Here is a 22,729-nt window from a genome sequence, read left to right as displayed (position 1 = left end):
TTGCGTGGGCGGAGTCACTTCAGTCCTGTCACTTCCTCTTCATGAAGAGGACGCACGGAGGAACCACACGGAGGAACCACACACGGAGTCACCCACCGCACCACGTGATTCTGGTAAGTAATCGGTGGGTGGCTTATTTGCAGGGGGGGGGCTTATTTTTCATTTTTACCTAAAAAGGGGGGGCTGTCTTATTTGATGGCCCTGCCTTATCATCGGGGAAACACGGTATGAGCATTTGGGAGTGTGGATGAACCTGCGGTACAACAAAGTGGTTAACCACAAGTCTGAAATGAGCCCTAAGGTTGCTTTTTTAAATGTAACATTGTGGTTCTGATGGTTGGTTTTACAGTGATGAAGTGACACACGTAGTGTCAGAGCAGAATTCTCTCACAGAGGTCCTCGGCTGGATAGAGAGGAAGACTGGAAGACAGGTGCAGTGTACAGGAGAACAGAAATCCCCACATTTCCTGGACATCGGCTGGTTCACAGAGAGCATGAGTTCAGGGAAGCCTGTGCCAGTGGATGCCAGACATTGCTTACAGGTAAGTGCAGCACAATGATCTAGGTATGTCTATTGTAATGACTGTGATGCTTACACTCCAGGGTGCCCCCTGATGTTGAGGAGGTCATTGGTGATCTGCTTGGTTGGTTTACTAATCAATGTGCAGACTACAGTGTAGTAAGGACTACAACGTAGAATTGGCCATCACACAGGTCCCCATTTCTGAAAGGGAAATGCAATGTCTCTTCTGCAATAAGCTTACTTACCTGCTTGGTTGCCGCCTGTCAAAATCCACTAAGCTCAGCGTTTGTTGCCAGGGATCCCCAGTAATCCCGACTTCCCTTTTGGGGGTGTTGGGTATGTATTTGCCTATGGAAATGTGACAGGATTTGGTCAAACCACTACTACTCATGTAAAGTGTGCAACAAACACTTCTTTATTAAACCGGCAAGGCAAAAATTTGTTACACGCTTTACTATACTAAAGGACACTGCACATCTACTAGTGTGACTCAAGTATAAACAAGTGTTTATTGCCAGGGATCCCCAGTAATTCCGGCTTCCCTTTCGGGTGTTGGATATGGATTTTCTTATAGAAAATCAGGATTTAGTCAATTACTACTCATGTAAAGTGTGCAACAAATTCCTAAATAATAAACTGCAAGGCAAAAGTTTATTACACTTTACTATACACAAGGACACAGCACCGACACGCTTCGCCCCATTGGGCTCCCTTAAGGGATTCAGAGACTCGTAAATTGGAGTTGTTGGGGCCGAATAGTTGAACTAATAATCAAGCTAGTTCCGGGTAAGTATTCCAAGGATATGGAAACAGGATGGTTTGGACTTTGCTTGCGGTAGGTAAATATGCAGGTTGTAATCAGTTATGGGATATCTGATAAATTAATACTTGATGTCAAAAGATTATAAAGTATGATTTGCTTATTTAATTATATTAATATAGAGTAAAATGTTGATAGTATTGCAGGACTAGGATTTAGTCTGTATGCTGGGTTGCAATGAGTATTGGAGTTATAGGTGCAATAAGCCGGTTCTTGATACAAATGTCGGTTCTGCTGATGTGTAAATCTTATTTTAGAGGGTTAATAATTATCCCATGTATAGGTCACACGTTGATAGAGGGTAATAATTTTAGAATGATATTGTTGTGGTATAGTGATAGGGAGCAAGCCATCGGCAGCTGTCCAGGCAACACAATTAATTATTATTAATTAATAATTTTAAACTTAAATGTGTTTGTGTTTTCCCAGGATGAAAGAACTCCTTCCTCAACCGCTAAAACTGATCATTCAGCTGTACTGCCTTATGCCTGCCAAAGGCGGACACCCCTGATTCATCATAATTCACAGATCACAGTAAGTATGAGCAATGCTGCCAAGTAGACATTTTAAGACTGCTCTTCTTTTACAGAAACCGATCGTCCATTTGTCAATCACATGGAAATCCCTATTATGTTTTGCAATGCGGGAGAAGTATTCTCGGCTGCCCCTCACATGGATTTACTTGTTCTGATAAACAATTAATCCTACAGTGAATAGTGGTGGATTCACTGTCGCTTAATTGTTTATCAGAAGAAGTAAATTAGAATGTTGACCAAGGCAAACTCTTGTGAGCATGCCTGGGAGTTATATCATTCAGCATCATGACCTAACATATGATGTGATCTTGAATTACATAATTTCAGGGTGTTACATCATATAAGATTATAAACCCAGAAAAAGAGGAAGATGTTGGCACTTTTGTGGGAGTGAGGGAAAAATATTTTCAATTCCTCCTTAACAAAATAAATATTTTAGGTAAATGTGTCCACTTTCAATAGTCAATCATGTTCAGGGAAAATTAACACATGAGCTTTGCTAAGTGAATAGTCTTAAAATAAAGAAAACCCCATAGTAGTGTACAGGATATAGGAAGCAGACCCATCCATCATTTAAAGAGCTCCTTGAAACCTGGCTAACGTTCTCTTCACTTCCTATACCAGACACAGCAGGAAGTGAAAAGACAAAGCAAAGTGATAGTAATCCCCTTGTAGATCGCAGAACAAAACAGGTTTACTTATTGGGAGATTTGCCTCCTCTTCTGGTGACAAAATTTGGGATTTCCCATCTCCATGGACAAATAGAGGGGAGAATCTGAGGGCACGCAGCTGTCATAGGTTCTAACTTTTCTACACTCTAAAATTTGAAAAGGAAAAAAAGGATTGCGCTTGCACAGTTTTATAGGCTCATTTCCTGTACTGAAGAATAAGAATTAATATTAATATTAAGAGTATTTATATAGCAACAACATATTACACAGGGCTGTACTTTATCTAGGGGTTGCAAATGACAGAAGGTCACAGGAGGAGGAGAGGACCCTGCCCTGAAGAGCTTACAATCTAGGAGGTGGGGGCAGTATCACACAATAGGAGGGGGATATGGAATGGTGGGAAGTAGTGAGGAGAAGAAGACGGGTAGGTGAGGTTGAAGGGTTAGGTTTTTAGCGCTCTTTTAATTGAACAGAAAGTAGGAGCAAGACGAATAGGATGAGGAAGGCCATTTCAGAGAGTCGGGGCAGCTCTAGAAAAGTCTTGTATCCGTGCGTGTGATGAGGTTATGAGTGAGGAAGTCATTAGTAGGTCATTGAAGGAGCGAAGTGAGCAGCTAGGGGGTATTTTTCGACCAGGTCAGAAAGGTAAGTGGGGCAAGAACTGTGGTGGGATTTGAGGCAAAGCACAGGAGCCTGAATTTGATTCTAAGGTGAAATGGAAGCCAATAAAGAGAATTACAACTTTACATTGAAAATGAAAATTTGCTAGCTGGCAAGTTGTCTTTTGCGGAGAAGAATGGTGATGTCCCATCTGCACTAAAACATACATGTGTGCCTGCTCACAATCTTTTTAAAATGTAGGCTTGCGCATGTATTGGTGTACAATTCTGGGTATACTCTTTGGTTCATACAATAGACAATTAGTGCAATTAGGTAGGTATGCATGCTAGCAGGGTCCAACCCAAACTCATATTGTGCATATTCATTTGTTACAAAAAAAAATTCGGGGTTTCTGGATCCCTATCTATGTACCAAAACAAATCAAACAAGGTAAATTCTAATACAATTTATTAACAAACATATTAATACCATAACATATCTTCCAAATACATCCAACAATATCTTTAAAGTCATGCTCCCCAGGCTTCTGGTTAACCATACACAGTGTTTTCAGTCGTAACAAAAGTCAAAATAAACCTATTGTAACCAGAAGCCCCTTATTTTTGACACGTTTCACAGCCCACCCTACAAATAGTGACCACATACACATCATATACCAAGGGGGAGTATCAGGTGGTCACTTCTTCGGCTTCACACGCAAACACGAGGGAATACGTCTTTCTATCAAGTGGGGCTGTATGTGAGGAGAAGCGACTTCCTGACTCACTCCTGTACATGATTTGTATGCGGTAACTATTTGAAGAGTAATGTGAGAAACTTCAACACAAACACTTCTTAACATTATACATTATTTGGGTTGCCTGTTTCAATACCCTTGAGTATTGATTTGATTGGCTGCTCCTGTGGTTTTTGAGAAGGCAACTACTTGAACTGTGAAACGCATTGAAAATATTAATCTTCATATTATGAATTCTATTACAACTGAAAACAAGATTGCAAGATTGACCAGAATCCTGGGGATCATGGCTTTGAAGATATTTTTGGATGTATTTGGAATTATTTAGAAGCATTTAGGCTGGGTGCACACGTGCAATAATTGTCGTTGGAAAGGATCTTTTAGAATTCTTTCCAACGACAAAAGACTGCACAATGCATGAACGAGCTCTGTACATACAGTGCCGTTCTATTCTATCAGTGCTCAACCCAGAAATTTTTTCAAGCCGGGTGGGAAGAAATTTTAGGTGGGTGTCAGCCCCTGTATTGTGAACAAACTCTTTGGTAACCACCCAAAAACATCCGGGTGGGTGCTGAAAAGTGCTGGGTGGTGCGCCCAGCTAAAAGTGCCTGGGGAGAACCCTGTCTATGGAGAGGGGAGGAGAAGGATGGAGCGGCACCCCTCTCTCTCCCCTGTACTTTCATTACAATAATTGGCAGATCCATGGACGACGAACGAACAAATGCTGTACGCATACCAGGTTCTTGTCCGGTATCAGCCCTCTGGCAATTATCAGGCGAAAAATCATCTGACGTGTGTTTGTAGCCTTAGAACAACCATATGGTATGATATTGATATACAGTATTTGTAATTTAAAATTTGTATATAAATGGTATTATATTTTACATTTTGAGGTTTGATTTGTTTTGGTACGTAGATAGGGATCTGGAAACCCTAAATTTTTCTATGCGCTATTGGTTGTTGGAAACGTTATATCCTCCACGCGCCATAAGTAAGGTCATTCTGACTGGGACAATCAAGATAACCGAAGTCTAGGTAAACATGGTGGTGACGGTGCCAGGGCGAGGAAAGAGGAGTGTACTTGTGAACAGACAGGTTTATTTTATAGTTTGTCCCTTCAATAAACAACCCACCTGCTTGTGATTGAGTTGTTTTATTTAGTTACACATCTTCAAATTGCTTATTCTGATTTCTGTGAGCTTTTCACCTTTCCCTTTCCAAACTAATTGGCCCTGGCCTGTCCTGCTTTCATTGTATTTTTGTTCTTTAAATCATAGAGGCTTAGCATCACATATAGAGGTGATCTCTATTCAGATAAAGCCTGCCTAGAAACGCCCACACCTCCAGACTGACATCTTCCCATCAAGTCATTTTAATACTCCCAAAGAGCCAGACCACTTTTCTTGGAGCACTTGACTTGGAGAGGACACTGTGATTTACATGGAAGCCATGGAACGCACCTTACCAGCCTCTCCCACCAGCCATGAGCTACCTGTTTTGCATGGAGAAACACAGATCTGGTTATGATTTTACTTAGTCTACAGTGTTCCCTCCAAAAAAGCTTTTAAGCTAGGTAGGAAGAAGCTGTAGGTGGGTGGTAGCTCCTGTATTGTGACCCAACTCTTCAGTAACCTCCCAAAAACAGCCGAGTGGCTACTGCAAAGTGCCGGGTGGTGCAGCCAGATAAAAGGGGCTGGGGAGAACAGTGGTCTATAGGAAGATATGCTTTGAAAATGGAAAGGTTTTATTTCAAAATGTCATCATGTAAAGGTAAAATATTAGCAAATAAACTTTATGCATAGTGCATAAACTTCTCTTATAGTTCAGGAACAACATTTATAGCTGTGTGTCTTTGCATTTATATAGGATGTTTTGGAGATCCTAGCACAAGCAGCTTCTTTCCAAGCATCAGAGGTTCGATTTCTTGGTTTCACCAGGGCTGCATCCATGCTGAAGTCACTCCCATACAAACTACAGTCTGTAGAAGAAACCGAAAATCTGCTGTGGTGTGGTGGGCACTGCAAGTCTGTCATCCAGGTATCTGCTGGTCACATAGGACTCACACCCATGCATACACTTGTATTTAATTCTCCTATTATAAAATCCACATTTTCTTGTAATGTTCTAAGATAACACAATTCCATATTCATTGCCTTGTCCTCATCATATTCTACAACCCCATGGCTCCTGGGGCTGGGGATAGAGAAGGGCTACGGATAGAGAAGGGCTACAGAACCCTCACTGATGTGGTGAGGATGTAAAAACATAAAAGCAGTATTGGAGCATAAGTGGCCCTTAAAATCTGTTTATTTTATTCAATCAGGAATGAGATCGTAAGTGAAAAACAAACTATACACTGGGCTTTAGGTTTGTTGTCATTGGCATCTTATCTGAAAGTAGCAAAATGGTGCTCAAGGAACCTCTAACAACCATTAAAAAGGATCTATAGGGGGAGGTTATGTAAGCTGGCATTACTGACCTGGCTCTATAACATACAACTTGCCTGGTTGGTGTTCTGATCTTCTGCCTTTAATTCTTTCAAAATCAGATATAAAGATAGGAAATAAAGTGTTTAGCTAATTGGTGCTCAACTTGTCAGCAGATTTATCTGCTTGCTTGCTTCAAATGTGTGACTAAGATTACATCCAGGCAAGTTGTGTTCTTCACAATAATATTCAGCAATGGCATTTACATAATGCCTTAACTGAATTAACGTACACACGTTAGATTTTTGTAGTTGAAAAGGATCTTTCACAATCCTTTCTAACAACAAAAGACTGAAAGATGCATGAATGAGTGTTGTACATACAGCTCCGTTCTTCGCTATGGCTAGGGTAGGGGGAGAAAGAGCCGGCAGCACCCCGCTGCGTTCTCTCCCCTTCACTTGCGTTGCGATTGTTTGTGGATCTGCCAGGATTGATTGATGAGCGACGATGAGGCTCATATCTGATGAGAATCATCTAATGTGTGTATGTAACCTAGGATTGTTGAAAGCATAATGTTAAAAGCCATTGCTGGGTAACTGATATCAGACTATACACTGATATAATGATACCCAAAATTTAAAAATCCACTGACAGATGAAGTGATCACATTGGCCATCTGATTACGATGGCTCCTGACAAGAAGAAGGGTATATATTGGCAGTCAGTTCTTCAGATTTGAAAGCAGCAAAATTGGACAAGTATAGCGATCGGAGTGACTATGACCAGGGTCAAATTGAGATGGCTACGTGGCTGGGTCAGGACTTGTGGGGTAGACCAGTAAGCGCGCCCATGCTGACCCCTTACCACCACTGAAAGTTGCACCGACTTTACAATAAGCATGTGAGCTTCAAAACACAATGGAAAAAAGGTGGCCTGGTATAGGGCAGAGACTTAAAGTATCTGCTGTAAACATTTTAGTTTGATACCGCAGGTCACTTTCAGGGGTCTTATGTAGGCAGTCTCTGGTCATACAAAGATTCAGGATGATAGTTTTATTGTTCTGGCTGATCAGCATAGATTTGATCTAGTTTAGTGTTTTGTTTTTTTTTTTTTTTAGATTTTTTTTCAAATCTATTTTACCAATAGACCTGAAAAGTAAAATGGTTTGATATTTTCTGGTCTGTACAACTGACCACACATTTTGTGCTCATCAATAGGCTTGTTTTCTCTCCGTCTTCAGCTGTTTTGTCGTGTGGTGGTAAAATGTTATTCTTTTGGTTCCTAAATATAGATACTTTTCATAATTTTTAGTTTTAACTTCAATTTACTTAACCAAACTGACATTGATTTGACTAAGTAGCTCAATTACAGGAAATAGAGCTGGGTGTTTATGTATATATTAGTCTAGTCTGTTGTTTTTTTTTCTTCATTGGTCTATATGTGTAAATCTTACTGTGGATTTTATGTGCAGGAAATCCTGGAAGATGGAGTGTGTAGAGAAGCCGAGGAGATCAAAGCCAGCAAGCATTATCAATGTATGAAGGTGTGTATACCCTGATTGTTTGGGTTCATAGAGGGTAGAACTCCTTCTCTCACACACACCTTATTAATAATATTATTAAAAGAAGTTATATAGCGCCAACATAATATGCAGCCCAGTAGATTAAATAGGGGTTTGCAAATGATAGACAGTGACACAGGAGGAGGACCCTGCCCCAAAGAGTTTACAATTTAAGAGGTGGGGGAAGCAACATACAATAGGAGAGGAGATATAGAGTGGTGGGTGGATAGTGAGGGTTTAAGAGACAGAAGAAGATGGGTAGGTGAGTTTGCAAAGATGGGTTTTGTGGCTGTTAAATGAGCAGAAAGTAGCAGCAAGCCAAATAGGAACAGGAAGACCATTCCAGAGAGTCGGGGCAGCTCTAGAAAAATCTTGGAGCCGTGTATGCCAGGAGGTTTTGAGTGAGGAAGTCCTTAGTAGGTCATTGGAGGAGCAAAGAGAGAAGGTGGGGGGAATTTTTTTTTTTTATCAGGTCAGAAAGGTAAGTGGGACAAGAGCTGTGGAGGGATTTGTGTTTCAGGTAGGTAGGTGGGGTAGGAGCTGTGGAGGGATTTGTGTATCAGGTAGGTAGGTGGGGGAGGTGGAGGGATTTGTGTATCAGGTAGGTAGGTGGGGGAGTAGCTGTGGAGGGATTTGTGTATCAGGTAGGTAGGTGGGGGAGTAGCTGTGGAGGGAGATGAATTTGACTCTCAGGTGAAATGTAAGCCAATAAAGAGAGGCAGCAGAAGATGGGCAGTGGGAGGGCTGTGTATGGGGTAGGTAGGTGGGAAGAATGGATACGTCTGGCTGTAGCATTCATAATAGATCGTAAAGGAGATCTTTTTTTTTTTTATAAAGTAAAAGCGTATTATTAATCCTTATATATTAAATTGATATCCTAATACGTCCTGTACTCCCCTCCTGTGCATAACTGCTGTCATTCTATTCACACTCCTCTTCTGCACATACTGCCCACTTTAATACCCACCTGCACTCCTCTCTTGTACATACTTTTGAGGCATGTGGGTATTCTACCAACAATGTGGTGCAGTGTCAATATTTGTATATTTCAGTTTGGGTAACTCGGATGCTTTACATTATCTGCATATTTTAAATAAACCTTTACATAGTCAGAAATGAGCGTTACTGATGTCTGGTTTTGATGGTAAGGTGTAAATTTAGAATTGCTAGACTTAAGGGGACAGTGCACCTGCGGAGCTTAAAATAATTTGAAAGACTAAAAGTGTGAATTAGTGGGCAGTTCTATTATGTTGGTACCCACTGGGTTGCATTCCCTGTTCTAAAATGGTTGGGGGGTATCCATGGATAAACTTAGAATGTGTATCACCTGCTGGTGCATGGTCTCTCAGAGAACTACTGGTTCAGAGGTGAAAATAATTTGGTTCTGGCCCATATTTGTCCCCAGCCATCTTCTGCATTCACTATTGCCAGGTCTAGTGCCCATATCTGGGTGTAATATTGTGGTTCTCATTGGTTACTATATCAAAAAATGTTTTTTCCTTGGCTGCCGGTAAAGAAAATCGTTAGTACTGCATTTACTGCTGACTGAACTTTTTTTTTTTTCTCAAGAACAAGGCTTGCTGAAGAATATTCAGCATTTAAGGTCCCCCCTGTGCTCGCTTTGGTTCTGTCCACCAGGCTGCTATATCACTGCAGGACACAGTGATGCAGGGGACTGGGAGGATGAAACCACTGAGGATAGTGGGGGAGCCAGGTTTGTGATATTCCCAGAAATGTCAAGTACCAAGGATCCTTCATTAGTTGTAGCTTTTCAAGGAAGCACAGATCGGTGGTGTAGGACATGGTGAGTTTAATCGGTTTTCTTTGCAGGCAGCTTAACCGTAACCAGTGAGAAAGTAACTTCAATAAACATGTTTGTGTAGATTTATCCTTTTTGTTTTCTTGGTGACCTCTGAGCTTTGTCTGTTGTTACCATCTTTAGTATATAAGTAAAATAAATAAATAGTCCTACTTCCCACAAATGCACTCAAGCGGGAATTACTGGCATGCCCATATCAAAAGAATAAAAATTCTATTTTATTTCAAACATGTACTTATAAAAACATAATGTCAACATATACAGCATGCAATCAATAAAACGAGCATCACATGGCTTTACCTAACAATTTGTGCATGTATACAATAAAAATTTATGTGCTAAGCTTGTTCCTTTGCTGGGTGGATGGTGGGACCAGGCTGAAGTGTGCATATCAAAAACTTTTTGATTCACTGACCCAGGAAAAGGGTACTGGTGAAATGTTTGAGACATTATCTTCACCTAATACCAATGACACTAATCGAGTGCTCTCCATAATACCGGGCTTGCATGCAGTGTGGGACTGACCCGGATTTTAACATCACCTTGGTGCTTTGGATATCTGTTTGTTTGATTTGTTGTTCAGCTTTCAAATCCCCTGAAGAAGCAGCTGCTGCTGTGAAATGCTTTTGAGATGCAGAGAAAATAAATTTGATAGTTTTTATTGTATATGTGCACAAATTGTTGGGCAAAGCCATGGGATGGTCTTTTTATTGATTGCATGTTGTATATGTTGACATTATGTTTTTATAAATACATGTTTGAAATAAAATGGATTTTTTTTTCTTTTGATATGGGTATGCCAGTAATTTCTTGCTTGGGTCCACTTATGGGACGTAGGACTATTATTTCCCTCTGATTTAAGGATATGGCATTGTTTGATAAATGCATTAACTTTGAAGGTGATTTCCTTTTATGTGCAGTTTATAAGTACATATCAGTGTAAAATGCTTTCTTTATCTTTAGCTGTTAACAAGCATTTTTGGAGTCGGGGTGCGAACAGCAGAGCAATGGTACAAAGATGGAGTGAGGAGGCTGGATGACCTGAAAGACCCAAAATTTAAATTGACAGCAGAGCAGAGAGCGGGTAAGGACATAGGAAGTAGTGATAAAATATGTCACTGTCTGTGATAATAATCAGTGTTCCCGACTTAGGACTAGAACATTACGCAGATTTGCAGCTTCCTGTGACACGTGAGGAGGCTGAACGTATGCAATGTATGATAAGAGAAGCCCTGCAGACATTTGTCCCTGACATCCAGATTACAATGACTGGTGGCTTTCGCAGGTAAGGCCAATAAATTCTTTGGTATCTGTAAAGTTTTTAGAGACAGTACAGACACATGAGTGGAGCTGCATTGGAGCTTTAGGGTGAGGGTGGAAAAATGATCCAAAAATCCTATTACTGATATACTGTGGAGTATTTGTTTGCTAAGGGTTGAATGTTATTCACTCTAAATAAAGTGAATGTTAAGCAATAAAAAAATAATTGCATGATTAGCATAACCATGACCTTGTTTTTCCTTTGACCACAACTTTGCAGATATCTCTGGAAACATTGGCCATTTGGTAGACTTTTTTTTTTTTTTTAATGGAGCTTCAGCTTCCTTGCTAAGATTTTAACATGTTGCTGTAGTATATCTACAAAATGTTCCTTCCTCATGGTGCCATCTATTATCTGAAGTGCACCAGCCCCTCCTACAGCAAAGCACCCCTAAAACATGATACTTCCAAGAGTAGTTTTAAGACACCGCTAACGTGGACTTAAACTGAGAAAGGAAAAAAAACACCGGAGGTAGTACTATTTAGCAAATTAAATGGAATATCTCTTTTGTCAAATAACGAACGCCCGGGCTTTTTGTTTTTGCTCCAAACTATACTGTGCATGGGCCTTTGCTGCTTAGAGCTTAGTTCTGTGTGTCCCCCGCCAGGGATAATGTAACTCCTGCACATGAGTTACATCATCCAATCAGCGAGGGGGATTGCCGTCTTCACAGTCCATTGTGGAGCCGGTGATGAAGATGGCGGCACCGATCCATGCAAGTTCTGTACCTGTCATCACTGCAGGGTGACAGTACAAGGTAAGTATGTGTCATAATAGGCAAGTCTGCTGTGAAAACTTAGCAGAAGCTCACCACCCACCAATGAGTTTAGTTCCACTATAACAAAGTGTATGTTAACATGAGACCCAATTGTATTGTGATATAGACAATAAAAAGTTAAAGCGGACCTAAATTAAAAAATTATATTTTACATAAAAGGGTAGACAACCCTTTTATATAAATTAAAAATAACTATGTAACTATATGTATGCGCAGAAGGAGTCCTTTTTCCTTGCTGATCTCAAGCATGCCTAGTGAGATCACCAATCTTTTGCCCCATCTACGTCACCTGATCTCGTGTCTGTGCAGTGCAACAACGTGGGATCCAAAATGAAAAAAACGTCCGATGGGTCAATGGATCTGTAGGATTAAAGGCAAGTGTGATTTTTTTTAATTATTATTTATTTATTTATTTTTGGTTTAGTTCTGCTTTAAATATTCTCTATGTGAAAATGTTGGAAAGAAAATACTTTTGCCCCATGCAAAGTAGAGGTCTTATGTCAAATTTATCACTTGTTTTTTAAAGTATATCTGTGGAAGGGCTATAAAGTGACTGTATATAATGAAACACACACACACAGAATGCCATAGTTTCCTTTTAACCTCCCTAGCGGTAACCCCGAGAGTGACTCGGGGTAGAAAAAAGTTGCTACAAGTGGTAACCCCGAGCCACTCTCGGGGTTGGAACACCTAGGGAAGGTTAGTAAATGGAGCGCTTACCTGATCCACCGGGGTCCAGCGCCGTGATCTCCGTCTTCTTTCTTCTTCCCGCTTCTGCTCCGATGAGTCACCGGGGGAGTTCCCGGTGACGTTGGTGCATGTGTACGTCCCGGCGGGGCGGGGAATTCAAAATCCATTTGTATTGCATTCAATACAAAATAACTGTATTAAATGCAATACATTGGATTTTTATGTGTAAAAGCAGTATTGTTTTCAAGAACATTTATTTTACAGTATGAATAATGCTGTATAATATGTATTTTTTTTAATATATAGATTTTTTAATTTATTCAATGTATTGTTTTTAAATGATTTTGTGTTTCAAACTTTAATATACTCATACTATTTATATTATACTGTAAAATAAATTTTCATGAAAAACAATGTACAGCTTTTAGACCTATAAAACCGGAAAGAAATGAACCGCTAGGGAGGTTAAGAAACTGGTACAGCACTTCATAGAAAACTGAAGGTCCCAGTGATGTTGAATACAGTTGTAGCCCAGTTTAATATAGATGTGACCTAGTTCTGACAAATACTCAGAATTCAACCGCTTCCTGAGAAAGTATTGGAGGCATATAGCAAAATCTCTCTGCTGTGCACAGACCTACAAAATGTACATGAAAAGAAACTTTTATCTGAGAGTAATAGAGGCTTTTATTCACTTTTTACTGAAATGCTGGTTGCCTGAAAGTCTATGATAACAAGCAGCAAGTGAAGCCATAATTGCTAATCTGTAAATGTGTTACATGTTAGTGTTTCAAAAAGTTTTCATGCCACACATGAGGGATTTTTGGTATGATCACCTGTGTGGACCTGATTTTAGATATTGCTGAACCAGCATTTTATTTTTTGCCTTCTGGCATCAGATACCTAAATTTGGGTTTTGGACTTAATTAGGCATTTAATGTTGATCTCCTTCACAGTAGTAAATCGACATTTGAGAACTGATGTGCCCAGAATATCCATCAGTATTGTTTCAGCAGCTCATTGGTTTTCTTTGTATGTGGGTCATCAATTCCTGCCATTTGTTTTTTCTCTGTGACCAGACATGAAATACTGCGTTAAAGGAACCTTTTGGATTCTGCATCCTTATCAGTTCTGTACCCTTCACATTTTACTTATACATTGCCGACATATAACACAACCCTTTAAAAAGTCCATAGTCATGGCACTAGCTGTCCCTCAAAGGAGCTCACAATCTAATGTCCCTACCATAGTCATATGTCATTACCATAGTCTAAGGTCAATTTGGGGGGAAGCCAATTAACCTAATGTTTTTTTTTTCCTGTGGTTTAATTTAACATTTTGTTGTGTCTTTGGAAATCCTAGGGGGAAGCAGCAGGGCCATGATGTAGATTTCCTCATTACACATCCTGATGACAATGCATTGACTGGCGTACTGAAGAAAGCTATGGATTGGATGGATGGCAAGGTGAGCAGAAATTAATCTGTAGATGTGTATCTCCAAGCTGGTATTCCTATGCTTCTGATACCCTGCACTATTCAGAGCACAACCAGCCACAGGGCAACTTAGACATGACCCCAGGGCCTGATGGATGTCCAGGGAGCACAGCTTCCTCCTTTATGTTTCTGTATCAGGGGAAGTCTATGCACCTGCCTGTCACTTCACATTTTTTGTTCGGCTATGCCAGAGCTGACAGTGAATATGGGGTGGTTTCTCTGTTATTTTCAACCTTCATCATGCTTTTATTGTGCTCTGTAAAAAGTTGACACCTGGCCTAAGGCCCCGTTCTTCCATAATCCATTTGTGCACTTGCTTATATAAACAGTAACTTCTCTTGAGAAAATCCATACATCTGTAATTTACTGCCAGACATATGGTGCTGAGACTTAGGCTGCGTACACAAGTGCAATAATTGTCTTTCATGATCCTTTCCAGGGACAAAAGACTGCACGATGCATAAACGAGAGCTGTAAATACAGCGTCGTTCTGCTCTACGGAGCGTGAGAAGGAACATACGACAGTGGCACCCCGCTGTGCTCTCCCCCCCTTTAGTTTCATTACAATCATACCTCATTCGTCATCTATGGATCCGCCAGAAGGGACGACGAGCGCTGTACACGCGTCAGATTCTCTTCTAATATCAGCCTTAAGGTGATCGAACGAGAATCATCTGACGTGTGTACTAGCCTTGAAAGTCTAAAAGCTGCCTACATCTCTTATGGAAAGTAATGTGACCGTTCTATGTAAATAACACTAACCTTCTTTCTCCTCTTCTGTTAAAGTCTGTGGCAAGGCTCAGTACAATCTATTCTGTTCTTTATATCAAGCACATTACATTGTTAGCATGGGATTACCTCAATAATTGTGTATGGAGAACAAACCATCATATTGGTGCACTTTGAAAGACTGGTGTTCCATGGGTAGACGGGGTTTGCTGAGTTATATAGGAAACTTGATAACAGGAACATGGCAGAAACCCAACACCACTAATTCACAGAAACATGAGCACAGTGCAGTCACACAGCCAGCGGGGTCAGTACCAGCAAGGGATAATCATGATGCAGGGACCCGGGGGCCTGGTCTTTACCAGAAACTGTAGAAGGTACAGACAGACTTTTGTGTCACATCAGCATATGAAACATAGCATTACCTAAACGGACATCCTCATACAGAACAGGCAGGAATCCTAACCCCAAGCATGGGAATACGGCTACAAACCCACAATCATAACCAAACGCAATACACATTTAAATTATTATTATTAATAAACTGCTTTTATTTATCGCTAACATATTAATGCAGCGCTGTACATTATATTGGGGATGCAAATGACCGACAGATACAGACAGTGACACAGGAGGCGGAGTGGACCCTGCCCCGAAGAGCTTACAGTCTAAGAGGCGGGGGAAGTATCGCACAATAAGAGGGGCATAAAGAATGGTGGGAAGTAGTGAGGGTTTAGGAGACAGAAAAAGAGGGGTAGGCAAGTTTGAAGAGATGGGTTTTAAGGGCACTTTTAAAAGAACATGGTTGCAGGCTGTACAGATCGGATCAGAATATACCAGCAGAAGGGTTTTGCCTGAACCGCAGTCAGAAGTTGAAGTGAAAGCTTCAGGGCAGGTCCTCTTTTTTTTTTTCCTGTCATTGTTTGTATCTGTCTGTGACTTGTAACCCCTATTTAATGTACAGCGCTGTGTAATATGTTGGCGCTATATAAATTAATCATAATTATATATGCATCAGCATTTGCTGGTGAGGAGGAAGCTCCTAATAGCCACGTGAAAATGAGATCTGTTGCAAGCCTACCAACAAGCTCAGTTTGCTTGCAAGATCTCAAAAAAACTGCAAAGTGTTTGAATTCTTCAATTGAATATGAAACATTGCTATTCTATGTGATAATGGGGACAAATTAAGCTTTGCAGAGAGAAGCTGGGTGGTAAGAAGCTGTAGGTAGGTGGTGGCCCTCTATAGTGACCCAACTCTTCAGTAACCACCCAAAAACAGCCTGGTTCTGGGTGGTGCGTCTGGCTAAAAGGGGCCGGGGAGAACACTGCTTTGATTTGGGCAACAGTTTGCTAACCACTGAGCCACCGTGCTGCCTGGTATGGTGGGCAATGTGTTCCAATACACCACAATGTATTGGAATTGCAATGTGTTCCAATATGGTGGGCAATGTATTCCTAAACAGCACAAACACAGATCAGATGAGACACTGGTAGGGACAAACCAACCAATCAATCATGAAAGGGTAAACACCAGACTGGAGGAAACAGTCAGTGCTTTTACACAACACAGATTTATTTTTTAAAGGATTATTATTTTGATTTTTTTTAGGGAAGTTTAGGTATAAACACTTCACTGAAACAAGATCAATTGCCATGAATGCAAATAATTATAATATAATATTCATATTATAATATATGAGGGCAGCATGGTGGCTTAGTGGTTGGCACTCTGGCCTTTGCAGCGTTGGGTCCCAGGTTCGAATCTCGGCCAGTACACTATCTGCATGGAGTTTGCAGGTTCTCCCCGTGTTTGTGTGGGTTTTCTCCAGGTACTCCGGTTTCCTCCTACATTCCAAAAACATGCAGTTAGGGTTATTGGCTTCCCCATAAAAATGGCCCTAGGCTGTGGTAATGACATATGACTATGGTAGGGACAATAGATTGTGAGCTCCTTTGAGGGACAGCTAGTCACATGACTATGGAGTTTGTACAGTGCTGCGTAATATGTTGGCCCCATAAATAAATACTGTGCGATAATGAAAAATAATATTTTTTTGCTAGCTGCTGGAACTGTAGTCTTTTTCATAGTTCCCTAGAGGCACTTATTGTATATTGGTTATTTACAGAGTCTTTTGCTCAGGTATTGGTTCAAACACAGAACAGAATGTCTGTCCCAGGTACACAACTCCTGGAAGGTTATGTGCGACTTCTTAAACAAAAAATCTGTTTTTCTTTTTTTTTTTTTTTTTCCCCCAGAAATCCAACGTGCTTGTATCCCAAACTAGGTTAATATCCCTGTCCAGGTCAGTGGACATTGAGCTACAGAACACCTCTACTATATCTTTTCAGTAAAGAAGTGTTGTGTAGTTTTGTCTCAGCATTCATATACTGACCTGTCTCTCTCCTCCACTATGTCAAAGTCAAACTTCTGTTAAGTCAGATCTCCTAGATTGCAAGCTCTTTGGGGCAGGGTTCTCTCCTCCTCCTGTGTCACTGTCTGATATTTGAAACCCCTGTTTAATGTACAGCGCTGCGTAATATGTTGGCGTTATATAAATCCTGTTTCATAATAATTTCCTCCTCTTTATTGCAGGGTTTGCTGTTGTACCGACACCTGAAGGAACGTTCTCATGCACCCTACAAAGTAAACAGGAACATGGATGGTCATGAAACCTGTTATTCCATCTTTGCCCTTCCTGTTGGGGACTTGAAGTCAGAGTGTGAACTGGAAGCTTCTGGGGTGGTGCATAGAACTGGCTCAGGTGTTACATCTCCTATCTGGAAAGCTATCAGAGTGGATTTAGTTGTCACTCCATTCTTAGAATATCCGTATGCCCTTTTGGGATGGACAGGATCAAAGGTAGGTATTAAGTGTGGTTTATTTATAGAATAAAAGCTGGCATGTAGTTCGTAACAAATCCTTGATCTGCTTCCGTCTCCTGAATGCTGACATTGAGACTTTTTTTAGGCAATGTCAGCAGTCCTGGACGGAGTGATAACATTCTTCTGTAAATCCTTATTCCTGTACAGTTCATGGCTGTCTTCAGTAATGTCTTACACAGAACAGCCCCTACTGCTGCCTCCTTCCTTTCCACCCATTATGACGTTAGGGTTACGGTCTGTGCAGACATTAGGATTTCATTGCCAGCAATGGTTTTCCTCGAGTCATTCCTGAAAATAGGCAGCTTCTTGGAAAGCTTTGCAGATTTACAACCGCTCATGGCTGTTTTCTTCCTCTGTGTGTAAAGCAGCCACTGGGTTTGGTGAATATTTTTCAGTTGTATACATGAAACATTCCTAGCAATTCTTCTGTAGAGTGGGGCATGTTGGGAGCTGTACATATGTTAGGAAGTAATCTATAAAATGTTATATTGTACCAGGGCATCCCAGGCTTTTAAAATTTAATTTTATTACCAGCTCATGTTTGTCTTCACTTTTACACTGCAAAACATTCCAACATTCACCCAGAGTATTTTGTAATCTAAAGTAGCACGGAAGGAAGGTGGCATCTCCGTTCATTAACATTGCAACTTAACATGCCAATGCAGATATCACTACCTGCAAACCAGCGGCTAATCTTCAATTCCGTAGTGTCATACAGATTTAAAATCCTTCCCAAGATTGCTTCTGTTTTCCCCCTTATTAACACCATCAGCATGTAGCATGCCCCTCACAACAGAATTATATACAAAAGATTACCATAAATACAGATAGTTGCCAGAAAAAGTGTTATTGTTACTTAACACCTCTCCCCTCCTCACAAAATATACACCATGCCTCCATTTATATATATTTTGTTCATTCAAAATTGAATGAGTTGCATGATTTCCAGACATTTCCTAAGAATAACATTTTCTATACTAAGGGCCTCCCATATGTGTTTCAAGGAACAACCTTTTCTTGTGCTTGTGGTATTCAGTTAGCTTTTCTCTTTTATTCCTCTAAGTACCTAGAGATAATTAAATTTAGGTTATGGGCTTTATTGAACATTAAATATGTACTTGGAACCGATACCACATTTTCCTTAGCTAGCTATAAAACGGCTCTGTACCCCTCTATTTTAAGCAAGCACTCCTCTTCCCTAAGAAATACCCTACCTGGTAATGGAGGGGCTCTCACTGGACAATGCAGTTGTTGGTGGGATTGCAGGGATTTATCTCAGGTGTCTGGGACAAAGAGCTCTGTGTAACAATTTGAAAATATCATCAGGCGGTGTGCAGGGGAGTCAATCTGGACAACATATGTAACACCAGACAGCTTGCATTGCCAGGCTTTGGCAAAAAATTTACTTTGGAAAGTGACCACATGTAAAAACAGTAAACTAGCCTGCATTCTGTTTGCAAGACACCCACTATACTTGCGCTAGTGGTTCCCTGAGCAATGAGCAGTTTTTGCCTCTCAGGTCAGTGTGAGTGACACCAGTGATGTTTTTGGCTATGTGTAAGGGTGACATTCTTCCGACTGGCCAGCAGTGTAACAGGAATTTTTCCCAATGATCATCACATTAATGTACTGCGAGCTGTGGATATAGTAATTATAGGAGGAGTTCCCTAAAAGTTATTTCATGGATCCCCCCCATGTTAAAAAGGTTGAGAAACACTAGGTTAGACAGTACAGTAACTGACAGGTGTCTGATGATTTCTTATAACCACATGTCAGCCGTAGACCAGGCCAACTTACAACAAATATACTTAGTCAATGGGCAGGCTCAGTCATAGGTGGTTCTCTTTAAACCCATCCTGACTTAAGCAAGGATAATGTGATTTTAGACTAATGCATTTATTTTTATTGCAGCACTTTGAGAGAGAGCTACGGCGCTACTCATGGCAGGAGAAGAAAATGACTCTTACCAGCCATGGACTCTTCAATGGGGAAAAGGTAAGATAACCAGCTGACTGTAGTAAAGGAAATGTAAAGGCAAAAATGATTCTACCCCTAGTGTATAAAGGGATACCTTATATGTGTCACATAACAGCCGGGTAAAGCAGCAGTCGCCAACTGGTGGTTTGCAAGAAAATTTTAGTGGTCTGCAGCTCTGGCCAGTGCAGCTCCAGCGGGGTCAGGAGAAGGACCCCGCTTGGGGGAGTACACTGGCCAGAGCTGTGGACCATGTCCCCCATATAGACACAATGACCGGGGCCAGGCTACCCAGGACCGCGGCAAGTGGTCTTGGCAGAGATCCCCTGGCTGAGAAATGGCCTCAACACTTTCCCAGGTCCTTGTGGGTGATCCAAAATATAGGGCTTCGTTTATGAAACAGGGATTTTCCCACAATCATTTCCTAGTGGGAATCTTCCAGGACCTTGGCTTTCTATACCATTAATGGATTCCCACCAGTGAATTTTTGAAGGAATATCATATTCCCTGCTTTATAAATAGAGCCCATAGTATTGTTAGGAAGTAGACTCCCAACATTCCAGAAGCAGCACGGGGGCGCAACAGTTGGCTGTGGCTCCTAAAACAATAAAGATGATGGTTGTCCAAAAAAATGTTATACATTACCAATGATAGGTCAGTTTTTTATTTGTATTGCAACTTAATATATGTAATTAAACTCAGAATTTTCACTTTACATAAAAGGGTAGAGAACCCTTTTATGTAAGGTAAAAATTCTGTTTTGTTTTTCTTAGGCACAACTCCTTGTGCGCATTTCCAAGCATCTCGGGCATGCGCAGAAAAAGCCATTTTGCTCAAAGAGAAAAATTTGCCGATCTCACGCATGCACAGTGAGATCAGCAATTTTATTTCATTCGACGTCACCTGATCTCGCGGGTGGGTCAGGTGACATATGATGAAGAACCTGGACGAGAACACGAAGATGGTGGCTCCCAGAGTGCCGGCCCTAGGACGGATGCCGGGGCGACGCGGGACCCGACGCCGGACACCCCCAGATTGATCAGACTGCCCTGTGGGATTGAAGGTAAGTGTGTGTTTGTTTTTTGAGTATATTTGCTCTTTAACATATTTTTTTTTTTCCTCCAGAAATGTTTAATCTTGGCAACATCGGAAGAGGAGATTTTTGCTCATTTGGGTTTGGAGTATGTCCCTCCTTCACACAGAAATGCCTGATGATCGCTTTCTGGTTCATGTACCCAACTGTGAATCTTTTTTTCCCTAAGGACTTGGAAAGGTATTTTATTTTTGTAAAACACAAAACTCAATAGTTTTATATAAATTATATTTTATTATATGATGATTCTAGCCGTTCTTTGACGGTGAGGCCACACGGCGCTCCTAATCACAACCTGGGAGGCTTTTATTGCAGCGTCTAGATTTTGGGCCTGATTAGAAGAGCAAATGGGGCTCCTTAAAAAATACTTTTCTCGTGTCCAATGTAAGGGGAACAAGTGTGTAGCGACTGCCATTTCTGACTTTTTTTTTATTTTATAAAATTGCCTGGGCATTGAGCTGAACCAATCTAAAACACAGATGTGAAGCAAGAATGCAGATATGGAGATCACACAGTAATCTGCACACTTGTTCCATCCAGGTCAGTGACTCAGAATTAACTGAAGCCAGGAAAGTTGGCATGGCAGCCCTCGTATAGTAGTTTTCCTGTAGAGCTGCCCACATAACTGAACAATAAAGGTGTTCAAAAGGTTTTTTTTTTTTTTTTACCAGGGTTCTTTTAGAGGAGCGGTTTGCACCTCTCAGGTCAGTTTAAGTGACACCCATAATCTTTTATTTGTAGGATGACATTCTTTCCACTGGCCAGCATTGTAAGAGGAATTCTGACCACTGACCGCCACACTAATGTACTGTGATCTGTGGATATAATTATAGAAGGGGTTCCCTGAAGACCTGAAAGTTATTTCAAGAGTTCCCCCATGTTAAAAAGGTTGAGAACTATCATTATAACCCTTGGGATGAGGTGTCCGATCACACAAGGTTACCAATAGGTAATTTGCTGGAGTAAAACATGTTTTGGATGCCTAGAAGTGGCATTATTCTACATTGGCTACAAATCCGGTGATATCTATGATTCAAGTTGCCTGAAGATCTTGTCAAGTCAGCAAGTCATCTTCATGTTTGTAAAGATGGGGTAACTGGAGATGTTCCATGTGTATAAAGCACATTAGGATGAAGTTGCCCGTGCACAGATGATGAATGCCATACAATTCCTGATGTGACTGTGCCTAGGCACTGCTGCTTCTTGTCCTCATACTGGATATCAGCGGTACGAGAATATATACTGCTTACTCCTGGCCTCACAAGATGTATTGATGGCATTACTGTGCTTACTGCTGGAGAGGAAGCTGCACCATGACATCCCTTTGCTTCATTCATTCTTTGCATCTTTATCAATCTTTCTTGCTACTGCTTCACCTGTCCTGAGATTACCAGTCATCTGTGGAAGGTTTGACATCACAAAGTAAAGATCTTCTCCACTACCAAGATGTCCGCATCAACACACTGAGTGGAACACGGCACGGTAAGTTGATTCTGGTGACTAGTACTTACCCTTTGGTTTTGGCTATGACTTCTACATTATAATATGATGGTGTTTAGAGCAGAACATGTTACCATATAGTGACATGCATCCATGCCTTTCCTATGTATTGTAGGGCAATCTCTGGCCTCTTCTAAAAGAAAATTTCAGTTTTCTGGCTGTTAGTACCTCCGAGTTCCTTAACTAGAACAAATGTGTATATCGGCTCACAAATGTGTATACCCAGGCAAAAGCTGGCCAGCAATGGCAGCCAACACCTTTTCATGTAATAATTTTTTTTCCTTAATTTATTGGTAAAAGGTTTGCTTTATAAATGGCACAATAGGCATCCTGTACTTCAGTGTTCTTCTATAAACCCTTGGGACGTTCTGTGCAAGATTTGGCTCCAAAGATGTAGAAACAAACCAAAGCTAGGCCCAGATGACATTCCTTGGGCCCGGGTGATTGGCTCACTGTATATTAGAACCCCTGCTACTGATATTTCCAGTGGCCATGTGAAGGACATACAAGATGCTTATTTCCAGTTATCAGGCAAACCTTTATAATATACCCAA

The 22,729-nt window shown here is 40.9% G+C and overlaps 1 protein-coding gene across 5 annotated transcripts in view; it reads left to right on the top strand.

Annotated features, from left to right (window-relative positions):
* Positions 1–22,729, top strand: part of POLM (DNA polymerase mu) — a 44,853-nt gene that overhangs the window by 7,111 nt on the left and 15,013 nt on the right. For 4 of the 5 annotated variants that reach the window (XM_072402879.1, XM_072402875.1, XM_072402877.1 and 1 more), the window contains exons 3-13: positions 350–542; positions 1,773–1,877; positions 5,774–5,944; positions 7,805–7,876; positions 10,677–10,797; positions 10,866–10,998; positions 13,865–13,967; positions 17,319–17,585; positions 19,520–19,603; positions 20,708–20,855; positions 21,417–22,157. In XM_072402879.1, coding sequence (XP_072258980.1) covers positions 350–542; positions 1,773–1,877; positions 5,774–5,944; positions 7,805–7,876; positions 10,677–10,797; positions 10,866–10,998; positions 13,865–13,967; positions 17,319–17,585; positions 19,520–19,603; positions 20,708–20,794 — 1,336 coding nt within the window. In that variant the 3' untranslated portion in view covers positions 20,795–20,855; positions 21,417–22,157. The remainder of the gene's footprint in view (positions 1–349; positions 543–1,772; positions 1,878–5,773; positions 5,945–7,804; positions 7,877–10,676; positions 10,798–10,865; positions 10,999–13,864; positions 13,968–17,318; positions 17,586–19,519; positions 19,604–20,707; positions 20,856–21,416; positions 22,158–22,729) is intronic. The other variant, XM_072402880.1, reaches the window with a different exon arrangement.

This window comes from Pyxicephalus adspersus, chromosome 2 (assembly GCF_032062135.1).
Source record: "Pyxicephalus adspersus chromosome 2, UCB_Pads_2.0, whole genome shotgun sequence".
Taxonomy (NCBI): Eukaryota; Metazoa; Chordata; class Amphibia; order Anura; family Pyxicephalidae; genus Pyxicephalus; species Pyxicephalus adspersus.
The sequence above is the reverse complement of the archived record's forward strand: the minus strand, read 5'-3'. Positions and strand labels throughout refer to the sequence as shown.